Here is a 13700-nt window from a genome sequence, read left to right on the forward strand (position 1 = left end):
TTTCTTTCCGTCACTTGTTTTTTACGTTTATGGTAAACTGGTATCCTCGTCTCTCACACCGCTTCAGCTATGGAATATGAGATGTACATGTATAACAAAAAACACGAATAGCGTTTTGCCTTGCCTTGCCTTGCTTTCAAAAATAAAAAAACCCGGACCGTTACTGTTATCTCATCCCTTATCCATCTCTAGTACACGTCCCCCGTCCCTGATACCATCTACACTACACACGATAGGAACGAAACCCGTATGTAACGCTGTCACAAAGTCAATCAAGATATTAATAACTGAAGCGCATTTCAAATAAGCGTGTATCGTACGGTTCGAATATTGATCAGACATGAGTGATATGTTGCAGTGATGAGATTGCCGGGATCAGTCAGGGAGCCCGGGACTCCACGGATAAACGATCCATAGCTCCGCAGCAGAATGTAAATTCATTTCAATCTGGAACGAACTCGACGCAGATTATCGCCATAGGCAACTATTTTCTCATCTCATTTTCTCATTTATTAATAGGTTAAGTCATCTATGACATTTAGTAGGCTGTCAAGGAGTCGAGAAGTCACTTAAATTATTGCAGCAGTCAAGGAGAGAGCGTTTGTACTGTAATTTTCATCTTCGTCGAAACGGATCCCGCCTGCTGACTCAATTTCGAGAGGGCCGACAGGTTGCTTTGTTCTGAATGGCTGGCTCTCATCATCTCACCTTTCCTAGTAAGAGCGATATCATAAATAGGCCCGTCTGCAGCCTGGCATCACAGTAAGACACAGACTCATTGCCGCAGATTTACCGCACCTTCACTTTGAGGATATTATACTATAGAAACTATCATCAATCTCATTTGTAAACAATTCAATGTTCGTTTATCAAAGGTGCTCTTTCATTGGACTAACCTAGGATAATTCAACGGATTTTTATTCTTTAACCTGTTACCAGACAAAAAATAATCCTGATATTGCCTGACACGACATATATTTTACTTTGAGACGACAACCAGGGCTACGAAGGTAATTTGTTCAGCGTACACTCTCTCGAATCGCCGTATAAAACCATGATCGAGATGTATCGCGACCAGTTCGAGGAGTTTAAGGCATGTGCAAAGCGAGGCTCGGTGGATAGTTATTTAATCGGGATTCAGAGGCACCAGTCAGAGCGAGTTAGATCGAAGCGAATGTCGGATTTGTACGTGACAGCGTCCGCTCCTGGGAGCAGGGAGGGGACGCCTGTGGGGTCTTGTCGTGCGGAACCACATCATTCCAGGTCCCATTCATTCAAATATAGGAAACCTAAACATCGTCCGACGGATTTAGCGCTTGAAGATGAAATTCGGCCGAGAACGTCCAGTATGCCCACGAGCAAGAAGCCGGCTTTCCTTAGCCCGCCGCCTTCAGCTCTGTGGCACAGTAATCATGGAACTGATGATGACCATCCCCTGTACAGGGTCAGAAGCTTTAAGACTACAACAAAAGGAATAGTTAACAGAGGTGATAGCTTTAAATCGCGCTCAACTAACAGTGTAGCGTCAACTGGTAGCTTTGGAAGTATCGGTCACTTGTGTAACTCGCTGGACGACTGTCGTAACACTTCGAGTCATGCGAGTGTCAATTCCCACGGGAGCACGACAAATTCAGTCGCCTCTTCAGTAGGGAATCAAGTCTATAAAGTTTTTATCATGGGATCTTCGGGAGTGGGGAAAACAGCCTTAACTCAGCAGTTCATGACGTCAGAATACATGGGTGCCTTCGATACAAGTACAGGTAGGCTGCTCTTCCTTACTTTTGACAAGTTGTTGAAGGAAATTGATGGTGTCTGGGCACTGTTTATCTCTCCTAAAATGTTTTGCTCGAACGTAGAAAGTTAAAGACACTCTACTATGAATGCATGCCAAAAAGCATTTTGAATATTTCATCATGGGTCTTCACTGTCCGAGGACAATAGCTGAGGTAAACTGCATATCGGTACCTCATATGATTTTTAGACCAGAAACTTACAAGCTCGAATTATATGTGAAAACCTTCCTAGAAAATGAATAAGACATCACACAAGGCCTTGATTGTTTTAGACACATTAAGCGAATCGACATTTAATGCTTCAAAACACTCAGTATTTGAAGAAGAAGAAAATCGCAACTCAAAGCTTTGCGGAACTGTTCCTCAGAAATAACATTATACATGAGTAAAAGCCCATTGTTTATCTTATTCCTGGCTTAGAATGCAGATGCGTGGTCATGTTGCGAACTTCCGAATTCCTATGGCACATTATCAATGAGTTAGTGCATTTTAAGCCTCCAGCTCAGCTACCATGCATTACATAACTATTTTGAGGCTACTTTGTGGTGAAAAAAGCAATCTGCTTCATAGAAAACTAACCCAAACCATGGATTAACTTCGTTGATGTACCCAGTGAACATCTCGAAAAAGTTCGAGAAGGTGCGCTTTCAAAAAGGAAATCTCTACTGAAAATTTTATGATCAACATTCATGCCTGATTATCGGCTTCATCAAATATTTAGCGGCCAATCTACCACAAAAGGAAATTAAAGATGTGGCGACGCATCCCCGTTCTACACGGCAACTTGTCATGGCATTTGTCAGGGCTTGGGACTGGCGCAGTGGACACATCAGCGCCTGTACCTCTGACGCCCTGGGTTATATTCGCGGTTGGCCCTAGGAACACTCATGTGATACAGAGGACGACTCTCTTCGACAGTGTAGATTTCTGCCGGTCTCCGGTTCGTCCTACGTCCTACTTACACAACAATATTGAGATAGTAATGTCCCAGTTATCGCTAAGCTCTCACCTCAACACTAAATTCTGCTTTATTCGTACATGATTATGTGCACTTACACAAAATGAAGTGCGAAGGAACGGTACATAAAAACAAGGAGCAACGTGCAATCCATTTATTTTACAAGTACCAGCTGCAGACCCGTTGTTTTATTAATGCTGACTATTGACTAAAGGCTTGGAGTTTATCCCGCTGACGTGACGAATCAATGGTATATTTTCAAAAAGATATGAATAATATATACGCTTGAGAGAATCGACTGAAACAATGAACTAATTGGCGTTTTGCCGATTTTTTTTCATTGTTTACGGATGCTTGTGAGTTTCAGCCACGTTTCGCTAGTGCAATTCGGTGATGACAGAAGCGATATTATTTGATTTTTCACATACGTTAACCAACCCACCTAAGCTTGAGAATAGTTTTTCCGTCTTGGAATTTCATGTTATGGGTAACCGCGACTGAATTATTTCATTAAGTAAGTGGCTTCCAGAGTTCACTGATTCCACATCAAACGCGTTAATGGCACATTACAACTACATACAGGTACCACTGCAATAATTCGTACCATTCCAAGTGTAGCTGCAATTCAATTTCAAATTTTGGATTCTGAACGAGCAAACCTGGCCTTTAAAGGTGAAGCAACATGTGCATTACGAAGGTACGCTTTCACTCATGCATTGAGATAACTTCCTTTCAACATCTGGCCATTGGAATGTTGTAGTATCAGAGTGCTGAATGCAATGGTAAAAGGAATTCTTGTCAGCTAGTGCTTGTAAGAACCAAGGTATTTATTCAATGTGAGATGTTACTGCTTATGCATTTTTTGTAGTACATGTTGCCCGCCCGCAAATAACGAAAGTTACGCGTAGCAACCCAAAACGACAATGAGAATGTTCACCGTTTTCTCGCCGTCGCATATAACAGATGAAGGCCTACTGCAGAAAAATATACGTCGATTAAGGTCGTCTATTGGTCAACAGCCGAAATCACAGCTCAGGTGTGCTCACAAAAGATTTTTTGGCCCGAGCTCATACGTCGACATGATTGCGTTAAACGTACGTACGTCAGTCCGTCTGCAAGCTTAAGTATTCATCTGGTGTACTTAGTACGCATGTAACCAGCCGTAACGCGCAACCTAATCGACCTTTTCCGAGTCTATCACCTCATCGACCAAGCGCTCAGTTCATTATTCAAACAATTACTCCAACACCGACCACCACCAGGCGTGTGCCAATACGGTCTATGTTCGAGTTAATCAACTTCTTCCCAGTGTAAATATTTAGCAATGCCAATACCGATAATAGCAGCTCAGTTATGCGGATATCAGTGATCCAAAGTAAATTTTCACAAGCTGTAAACATGTCAAATGAAAGGTCGAATAACACGCTAAGTTCGAAATTTGGTGATATTTCTGTTTCATTTCTTTTGCAGATGACGCAGGAATGCATATCACCTCTAATGCAAGTCAAAGTACAATAGCTTCTTTACTTCCTAACCCTTACCATCTTCTCGGCGCCCCTGGAGGGCAAAAAATCCAAACATTGCGCCTCATGGAGAACATCGTTATCGGTCTTGAAGCCAATTAAGCAAGAATCGCATAGAGCATACCTCAAGTCAAAGTCAAAGTTCAAAGGAGGCTTCCAAATTAAAACAAATTCTGAAAGTTCATTTGAAAATGTAATTAATTCGCTCTAACCTGAAGGACATTATTTTCTTTTACACCGGTGTAGACCGAAATGTCGCCCCTAGATCTAATTAAACTACAAGGCAGCATACTGTTGCAATAAGAGGCAGCTACAGAGGAATATTTAATGCTTTCATGAATGGGGAGTTTGGATGACCAGGTCAAACTAGACTGAGACTCAACAGTGGATTCTTGGTTGTATGTACCACGATGAGTCTGATCAAATGTATACCTTTGGAAGTGACACTGCACCGCGGTAAACAAAGGTATACCTTTGGAAGTGACACTGCACCACGGTAATATTGTCTGTTCGGAGGTATACTGTATACTGTATACTTCCATGCCCCACGTATATTGTTGGTCATTGTTTTCCATAGCCATGCACCTTTATAAAGCTCAATATCGTGACACGCAATTCCTTGGCAAACTGATGGACTCCATAATGCAACACCCGCTCCACCAATGAAGATAAGTGTCATTCTGTGCGCGTCATTCCGATCTCATTTCAAAGCAGTAATCATCACATTAGCTTAATGTCCCTGCCTGGCCTAGTACTTGTACGAATTCCCTTGTGTAATTGCAGCGATTGGTCTGGATGCCGATACCAACCGCAGAGTAAATTACTTATTAGAAGTCAAAACAGCATCGCAATGGACAAGTTCATCGTATTTCCCTGGTTGAAACCGATCCAATTCATTGCCAACCATTACCATAAACCATTGTTGAAAAATGAGGTTGCGCGCAATATCCAGTTTGTTCCAATTCCCCGGTACACCGGATTCATTAATGAATATGGTTTCATTCAACACCCGTTACTTCCAATTTTTTGGAGTTAAAGTTACCAAATCTGATCACCATGGATACATAGATCAGTTTTCTTTCAAGGTGAATTACCAACCATATAAGATAGACCTGTTTCCTTTACTAAATATCTTTAGCGAGATCCGTCCTAATAAATCGATTTTCGCGGTTAACCAAAATCGAAAAATGCGTTAACGAGGTCTACTTTCCTTCTACGTTGTCATAGTTTCCACTTCTCTACAGAAAGGTTACAATATCTATCCAATTCTCAGCTCAACTAGATTTTTCTCAGCGTTAGTTGAGCTTGCATGCGGATAAAGAATATTTCCTGCCGTGCTGGGGGCAAATATTTTCTGCTCATGTTTCGGTTTGGGTGCCGTTATAATTCACTCCACAGAATAACAGGTGCAAAAAAGATGTGCTGGCAGTGGGTATGCGGTTTAGTGGATAACAGCTGCCTGCTACGGGTAACGCATTGATTGTCTTTGGCGATGAGCTAGGGGATGGTGTGGCTTGTCAGAAGAATCACCAGTAAACCCTCTAAGAAGTTTGGCCTGTTTGAGTAAAAATCAGAGGCAATGTACACACTTTTACAATTTACTGAATGGCTGAACATTTAATGATACACATGGTAAAATCAGAAAGTGAACACCAAAGCCTTCTGACGTTCCAACGATCATTTCACTTGGTTTTGGCAATTTCTATCCTTTTAAGACAATTCTATGTTCCGGACATTTAGGACAGGCATCTAATCTCCAAAGTTCTCTAATGGTATGGTAGGAAATATGGGTTGATAGCAGGTGCAAGCAATGAGATCTGCTGGGAGTGGTTTCGCAGTTTACGGACAACTGCTTTTCACCTACCGACTTATCCTGGCTTGAGGGATCGAGTGGTTACGCACAAGAACCAGCCGAAAACCACCGGATAAAAAACCCCCATGAACTATTTAACTTTACAATTGGCCAAATCTTACGTGTTTTGGAGAGATGTGTAGCATGAAACAGCATCAGTGACATGAACTCCATATAATATCCGTGAAAGTATAAGGCCATTGGTACCGATGCTCTTCAATATACCAGCACATTATGAAAAGTTTTATTTCTTCTTTGCACAGATATGAAAAAAGCTGCGATCATTCATGTATGATCGGATTACGATACATATCAGATTTTTTTTTTACGATATACGATGTTTTTTACGATATATCAGAATTTCTTTTTTTTACGATATATCAGAGCCATTTTCTAATAATATGCACAATAACGCTTATGAGCGGTTAGATCAATCGTTGCATAAAAAGGAAAAATCAGTAATTAACGCCCTGCGATAGAACTGCAATTTCCGCAATATTTCCTCACCAGATTTACATGATTTTCCACTTGCTTGATTTACTTAATGGAGAGGTTGAAAAATGTATACAATACTCCAACTTCAAAATAGATATTGACTTTGGGGATAAGATCCACAGAAGAATGGATCTTAGCATTTTCGCTGCATCACTCTATAGGAGAGAAGCACTACAACCACATGTATATGTTACAGTGTTCAGAAACACTGTATAATTACATATTTGGACTTAATAGTGCTAGGCCTTTTAACATACATTTTGGGATCAGACAGGTGGTTTGATATTTAATTGGAAGTGACTATTTGGCAAGCCCGGCTCACCAAACAGCGCCTTTTTTCTGCCCTAGATGGAGAGCCGAACTCATGCATATTCAACCATCCAGGAGCTCATTATCATTCGTGGCAACACGGTCAGCAACACTGGAGTTACAGTGAAACGCCTTTAGAAATGCACACTAATGCATTTAACATGCTTATCAATTAAATCACGTTTATGACTTTTTTTGTAAATCCATACAGTCATGTACATGTACATGCTTCTTCATGGATTATTGACCAAAACCCGAGTTTAGTAACAGAAATTGAATCGAGAGCGGGAAGTCGGCCATTGTTAAATATGTGCATATAAATTCGAATATGACGTCACTGCTCTCTGATTGGCCAACATGTTGTAACCTCTCCGGCTCGCCAAAGAGGGTAGTATTTTTGCCCTGTTTGACAAGCGTAAGCCCGGCTTGCCGAACAGGGTGGCTTTTTAGTGCTGTTTGGCAAGCGGCTCTCCAAACAGGACAAAAAAAGATGCCTGTTCGGCGAGCGGCTTGCCAAATAGACCCGGCCTATTTAATTTCGATAGCTAATCTGATATTTATCAAGATTAGCCAATAGTGATTCAGGTAACAACAACATGCGTTTATCACGAGTGTATCGTTCAAAGCTTTTAACTTAATGCGTTGGCACTTTCTGATTGGTCATTTCATATGGTCTGATGACACGTTTGACTCCCGATATGTAACATATGGACCATGAACTAGGGATCGCGGCTTTTTTCCTTCGCCCGACCTAGGCAATGGACGCATGCCATGGGACGCAGCTGATTTCTAAAGGTAACTGAATTCCTGCGCGGCGTTACATGGTAGCAGAGCGCCCATTGTTACATGGTAGCAGAGCGCGCGGCGTTACATGGTAGCAGAGCGCGCGGCGTTACATGGCAGCAGAGCGCGCGGCGTTACATGGTAGCAGAGCGCCCATTGTTACATGGCAGCAGAGCGTGCGGCGTTACATGGTAGCAGAGCGCCCATTGTTACATGGTAGCAGAGCGCGCGGCGTTACACGGTAGCAGAGCGTGCGGCGTTACATGGTAGCAGAGCGAGCGGCGTTACATATACATTACACTATATCGACCATAGCATCACCGTGCCATCTGAATTCCATAATTCCAAACATTGTGAAACCTCTCAATATGCGATGATATGTGATGCACGTTCGCTGATATAATAAAGTCGGCAATAAAATTCCTTGCGTTTGATCAATTAGTTGTGAAGTATGCATTGTCACAGCTTCACCATCGTAGGATGGCTGACATGCAGCAAAGATAAGGCCATGTGGTGAATAGTAGAAGAATGTCAATCAAATGTACGTGCCACAGTATTACTCGTTGAATGTCAATTCCCATAAAGAAAAGAAGTGGTAAGAGGTACATTTAGAAACGTAAAATGCACCCTATGTGGGAGGAGTCTCTGCCCCCTTTTCCCATTCTCTCGACACTTAGCAGCCTCTAGGCTTCAAGTTACTTTTAGATCACCATGGGTATACGGACGTTCGCCCACCTTCCGAGTGGCCCACAAATCTCTGCTTCTCCTTCCTTTGCTTGGTACTCTCATCAACCTCTAGGCTACAAGTGTTCTTTAGAGGTTCGTCACTTCCTAACTACCCCTCAAATTAGCTCCCCTGCCTTCCTTTACCTTACACCCACCTATTCTATTCATATTATCTAAAAGTATTATCATGACTCCTGATATCCGATGTCGCCTTTCTGCTAGCCATTTCCTCCTGTGCCTTATCCCCATTGGGTGATATATGATTTCATCAGTTTATAGTAAGGGCCAATTACGTTGATGGAAGTTCTGTAATCATTAGATTTAGAACCTAGGGCCAGATAGTGGTTCTCGATAATTTGCTCAGAAGCGGATTCTTGAAGTCGATTCCTTACAGAGGAAGGATACCAATGATGTTGTCGACATTAGTATCATCAGGTCATCACGTATAGAATAAATCAAGAATCAGTAAATACTTTTTAGTCTTTATCAATTCTTTATCGAATAGTTGTTATCATTGGATATAATTCCTGCTTCGTTTCCAGTAGGTCTATAGATACTTCGTCTAACGTGAATACCTTACAGCCGAAAAATATATATTGCGTTGAAATAATCAGTGGCGCAAATGGCATCGTCAAAGTTGATGAAAATTATCATCTTTTCCGATTTTCAAATTGTCCGTTGACATCGGTCAGAAACAGAATCTTCACTTCTAACATGTCCAATGGAAACTTTTGAACAATAATCTGTACACTTGACATATGAAAGATGCGTACATATGAAATATGATATGATATGACATATACGACATTCGAATGGTTAATTACCTAACAATTTAAGTGTAACAACTCGCTTGGGTATTAATTATCCAGATGAAAAGTTCGATTAGACAGTGCAAGGTTCAGTTCCTCGACGCCAACAAGAGCCCTGTGACCGGTCAACTCATCAAAATGGATGACAGAATAGTTATAACCACAATCCTATACTTGTATTTCGTAATAGCGTATCGCATAACTTATATCAGAATAACTCCATCCTATTACACCGAGGTTAATAAGTAATGCATTTGATTGCCATCGGTCAGTGGTGGACCGACCGTGAACCCTCACTGCCTTTTGCAAGTTTTGTGAGGTTCGTTTTATACCTGCCCACACAACATTTTATCCCTAAAAGGTCAACAGTTGCCGTTTGTTATGCACTCAGATAATACTTTTGTTGTTATCTTTGCCAAGGTTTTTCGAAATTGTTGATATCCAAACTTACTTCCTTCAAAAGTCATCTAATACACTTTCGAGATGTTACTCGCTAGGCTGCAGGCTGTTCTTAAAAGTGGATTGCATAGTTTTACATCTTACGTTACCACTATTGTCTGATATCAGTCAAAGGAACTAAGAAGCGGAGGGTTATCGGAATGCGCTTATTCACACCAGAACACCCGAGGCAATTTCAGCCTAATGGTGGTTTCCTATTGTCGCCAATGCCTTCTCCTAATTTGGCGAATCTGTTCGGTTTACCGATGATCGACGGATGTTTAATCGGAGGACTTCCCTGTTCATTACCAAATAACCTGTCATGCCTGAGGCAAGGTCTTTTGCCGCGCATGTTGAGTCAACAACATAACAAAACAACAGTAAACATCGTTTTATTTATACTATTCTGTAAACAGGCATATTTTTGCGGATTCCTTTACGTCACACCTCGGATCAGCTAGGAATGATGAATGATGCGTGCGTTCATCGTTCGATGAATGATGCGTGCGTTCATCAATCCGCGACCGAAGAGGTGCTCACTGTGAAGTGCATCAATCAATGAGGCCCCGTGGTGTGACAGGAAAGACTGTACTCTTGGGAAAATGTCCTTGGAAGACTGTAATGGACAATGAATAATTTAGTTACATTTTTTATTATGGTAAATACTTGTCAGTGTCAGTTGACAAGCACAGCATTAAGCTTTTATTCAAGTTTACAAAACTTCCGCCAATATTTTGAAAAAAATTGTCGCCGATATCAACAGGTGAACCGGAAAGGCGGCACACCAGCAAGGTCATTTATCATGATTATTCGATTATTTTGTGTTGTTTTTCATTTCCTTTGTGTTCAAATCATTAGCACAGCGAATGGGAATAAGAGCTGGTTTCCTCAATTTGTTGACTTTGTTGGCTGTAAATTATTGGTATTGGTGTTAAATTAATGAATCATTCGCCAAAAGTAAACAAAATTTCACATTACATGTATATATTCCAACGTGAGACCTGACGTCAAACATCACAACACGCGTCGTTTGTCGATTCGAAAATATCATATGGCATGCATGTGGTTATTACCAAACATGGTATCGATTACAAAAGCCCCACTTACGGCTACATCCCTCAAGGAAATAAAGCGAGATTTTATTGTCAAAGCTGTAGCTGCCCTGTCGACACTGAAGTAAAGAGGATATGGCATGACCGCAACATCTCCAGAGCATCCAAGCTTCACCTGCTGAGATCTCCCTGGTGAAGTCAATGTTCCTGTATGCCTCAGCAACGTCGACGATGAATGCCGAGATAGAAAAGAAAAACGCATCAACGCCTAAAAACTCTTCTGGCTCGTTCGTTCTGCACATAGTCCATCTGCTTTCCTACATGTATGCATATCTGGAGAGAAATCGGTAGTCCTTTGATGTGGCGGAATGGACATTTCAAACAGGAAAAAAGCTAATGGCGCATCTCGGGTTCTTTCGAACCATTAGGAAAGGAAAAAAGTGATAAGAAACTTTGGTCCAATGGTCCTAATCAGCGTTATCGAGGGTAGTATATTATGGGGTTGGCCGCCTCTGACAACAGTCCCACTCGCGTGCCAACACCATTAGTGATTATAGAAAACCAATAAAAGATATCGAGTGGTGGGGTAGTATGTTGTTCTAGCTTGTTGGTAGACAGGTGCCGGGGGTACCAGTTCGAATACTCAGAATCTTGTCTTTTACTTACTAAGTTAGCGTCACCGATAGGACTTGAGAAAGCTTGCAGTGGTCCAACTCCAAGCATACAATGGCTATACTAGAAGTAGCTTCTTGTTTTTCTCTGGAGTCACCGCCGCGATCACTTCATGAAAAGATGAGAAAAAGCGTCACTGAGATATTTTGAGCACTGTCGAACACCTAACTATTGGAATAATGGGTTTATCACGGCTTGTGTAGGCGTAATCATGCTCTGTGAAGCCAATAATAGACAGTCGGTGATATTTGATCAATGGTCCGGCTTCTGTATGGTCGCAGTAAAAAGTCTGCACTGGATCAAGGGAATCGATTTCCTTATGATTACGCGTTGATGACGGGGTAACCCTTTTGACTGATGCCCATTGGTCAGTGTTTCACCACTAACGACAGCTGGAGAGACCACGGCCTTTCAATATATAAACACCGAGAGACCGTGTCATTTGGTTTTAGCAATACCCAGACAATGAGAACAAACACACCGCCACCGGCAGGTATCACCAGGAATGCATAAGTGAGTTGGCCAATTAATGCAAATGGACATGGCCAACACACCAGTCTCCTGTGCAGTGCATTATTGAATCTATATCAACCAACGCCGTCAAAACATCAGGTCAGCCAAGCTAAGCCAATTTCCTATTCAAAATTGAATCGAACAGACTAATCTTTATGTAAATCTAATCATGATATAATAAGAACCGTGGTGCCCAAGGCAACGGAATGCTCCATCATTTATGAAAAATTAATTGCCAATTGATTGGAGAACACTAGTCCTGAAGTCCTCTTTATCGCGAAGGTGTTGACTTTAAAACCGGTAGATCGAATGTCTGTGATTTTTAAATGCAACACTCCACAGTGGCTAAACTTGGCATGATGTATTCCTCGGACGTACCGCAAAGACTGTCTTATACATATTTTCGGGGTAGTATTGATATCGTTGTAACATGCACTGAGAAACTGAGTTTTTGGCCGGCCCTATATGAAGAAGCCAACAAAGAAAATTAACCACCGACTTAACGGAGAATACTCACGACCCCGCATTCCGCTGATCTTATTCTGTTTTGATATGTATACGTATCTATCCAAGCTCATTTGGCGCTAATAGCCGTATTCGGTAGCACCATACCGTCGTAATAATCGAGTACCAATCGCAATAAAATGGCCATAACGCTGAGGTTTGCTTCATCATCTAATGTATATCATGGCTTGCTTGTAAATCAGACAAACATGGCGGCTCTGTTACGTGACACGACCAATCAAATGGGGAAATTTTAGGAAACTCGCGACGGGACGCCAAGTGACTTGCTTTTTCCTGTTGTTAATGTCCAGTTACCGTCCATACGGTAACATAGTGTGTAGACAAGGCAACCGGAGCCATGGCATTACCGGAGTCAAGGGCAGTGACGATTGAGAAGCGGTCAACAAATAGAAAATAGTGTCCCCTGGAAAAAGTGTCCGACCCTATTGTATTCGCGAATACGAACAAAAATGCCAAAATATACGTTCTGAGCCACCACACGAGAATCATGAACATCCACACTGTGTTCATTTTCGGCGGCCAAGTAACATCGAAGCTTATAAAATACTGAAAGACAGCACGACAAAAGAATAAACAGATTAGAAGAACCAGCATTTCTTATGCATACTGTTAGCATACTATGTAGCCAACTGATTTGATACCATACCTCTTTACATTGCCACAATGGACAGAGAGCACATTGAATGAACTTATGGGATGAGGATTCATTTCCTGTCTGTGTATATCTTCCGGTTGCGGTCGGAGACCGTCGATTTCATTTCCGAATCGCATCCGAGGTGATTATGTAAATGTACATAGGAATGATTTTTGATTACTGCTGTGGTCAGCCCTTGAGAATCTTAGACTGAGGAATGTGTATTTTGTAGTTGTTGAAGGACAGATTATAAACACGGGAATCTCTGAAATACTATACTTTGGTATGATTGTTGCAACTTTGAATTACGCCAAGTGGGCACTAGTTTTTCTATCAATGGGCCTATCATCACATCTCAGTTTCCCCAGCAATATGGTGATATTGATCCTAATGTCCATCTTCATCAATGCGGCCCTGGATACCAATGATTATCAGATCGATACCGCATGGAGTAGTTCTACAAACGATTTTATGAACAAGGCGCCGACAAGGAATTTTATAGCCAGGTGAGGCGCCATTGATAGTAAGGTCAGAGAGGGGCGCAGTATGAAGATCGGTGCTGGAAATTCGCCTCTGTGTCGTGGGTTTGATTCCCGGTTGAAACAGATTTATTGTGAC

The 13700-nt window shown here is 41.7% G+C and overlaps 1 protein-coding gene across 2 annotated transcripts in view; it reads left to right on the forward strand.

Moving 5' to 3' along the window:
- Positions 1 to 466: 466 nt before the first annotated feature.
- Positions 467 to 13700, forward strand: part of LOC135495722 (GTP-binding protein RAD-like) — a 31297-nt gene continuing 18063 nt past the window's right edge. For both annotated transcript variants that reach the window (XM_064784594.1, XM_064784595.1), the window contains exon 1: positions 467 to 1760. In XM_064784594.1, coding sequence (XP_064640664.1) covers positions 1055 to 1760 — 706 coding nt within the window. In that variant the 5' untranslated portion in view covers positions 467 to 1054. The remainder of the gene's footprint in view (positions 1761 to 13700) is intronic.

Source organism: Lineus longissimus, chromosome 11 (genome assembly GCF_910592395.1).
Source record: "Lineus longissimus chromosome 11, tnLinLong1.2, whole genome shotgun sequence".
Taxonomy (NCBI): Eukaryota; Metazoa; Nemertea; class Pilidiophora; order Heteronemertea; family Lineidae; genus Lineus; species Lineus longissimus.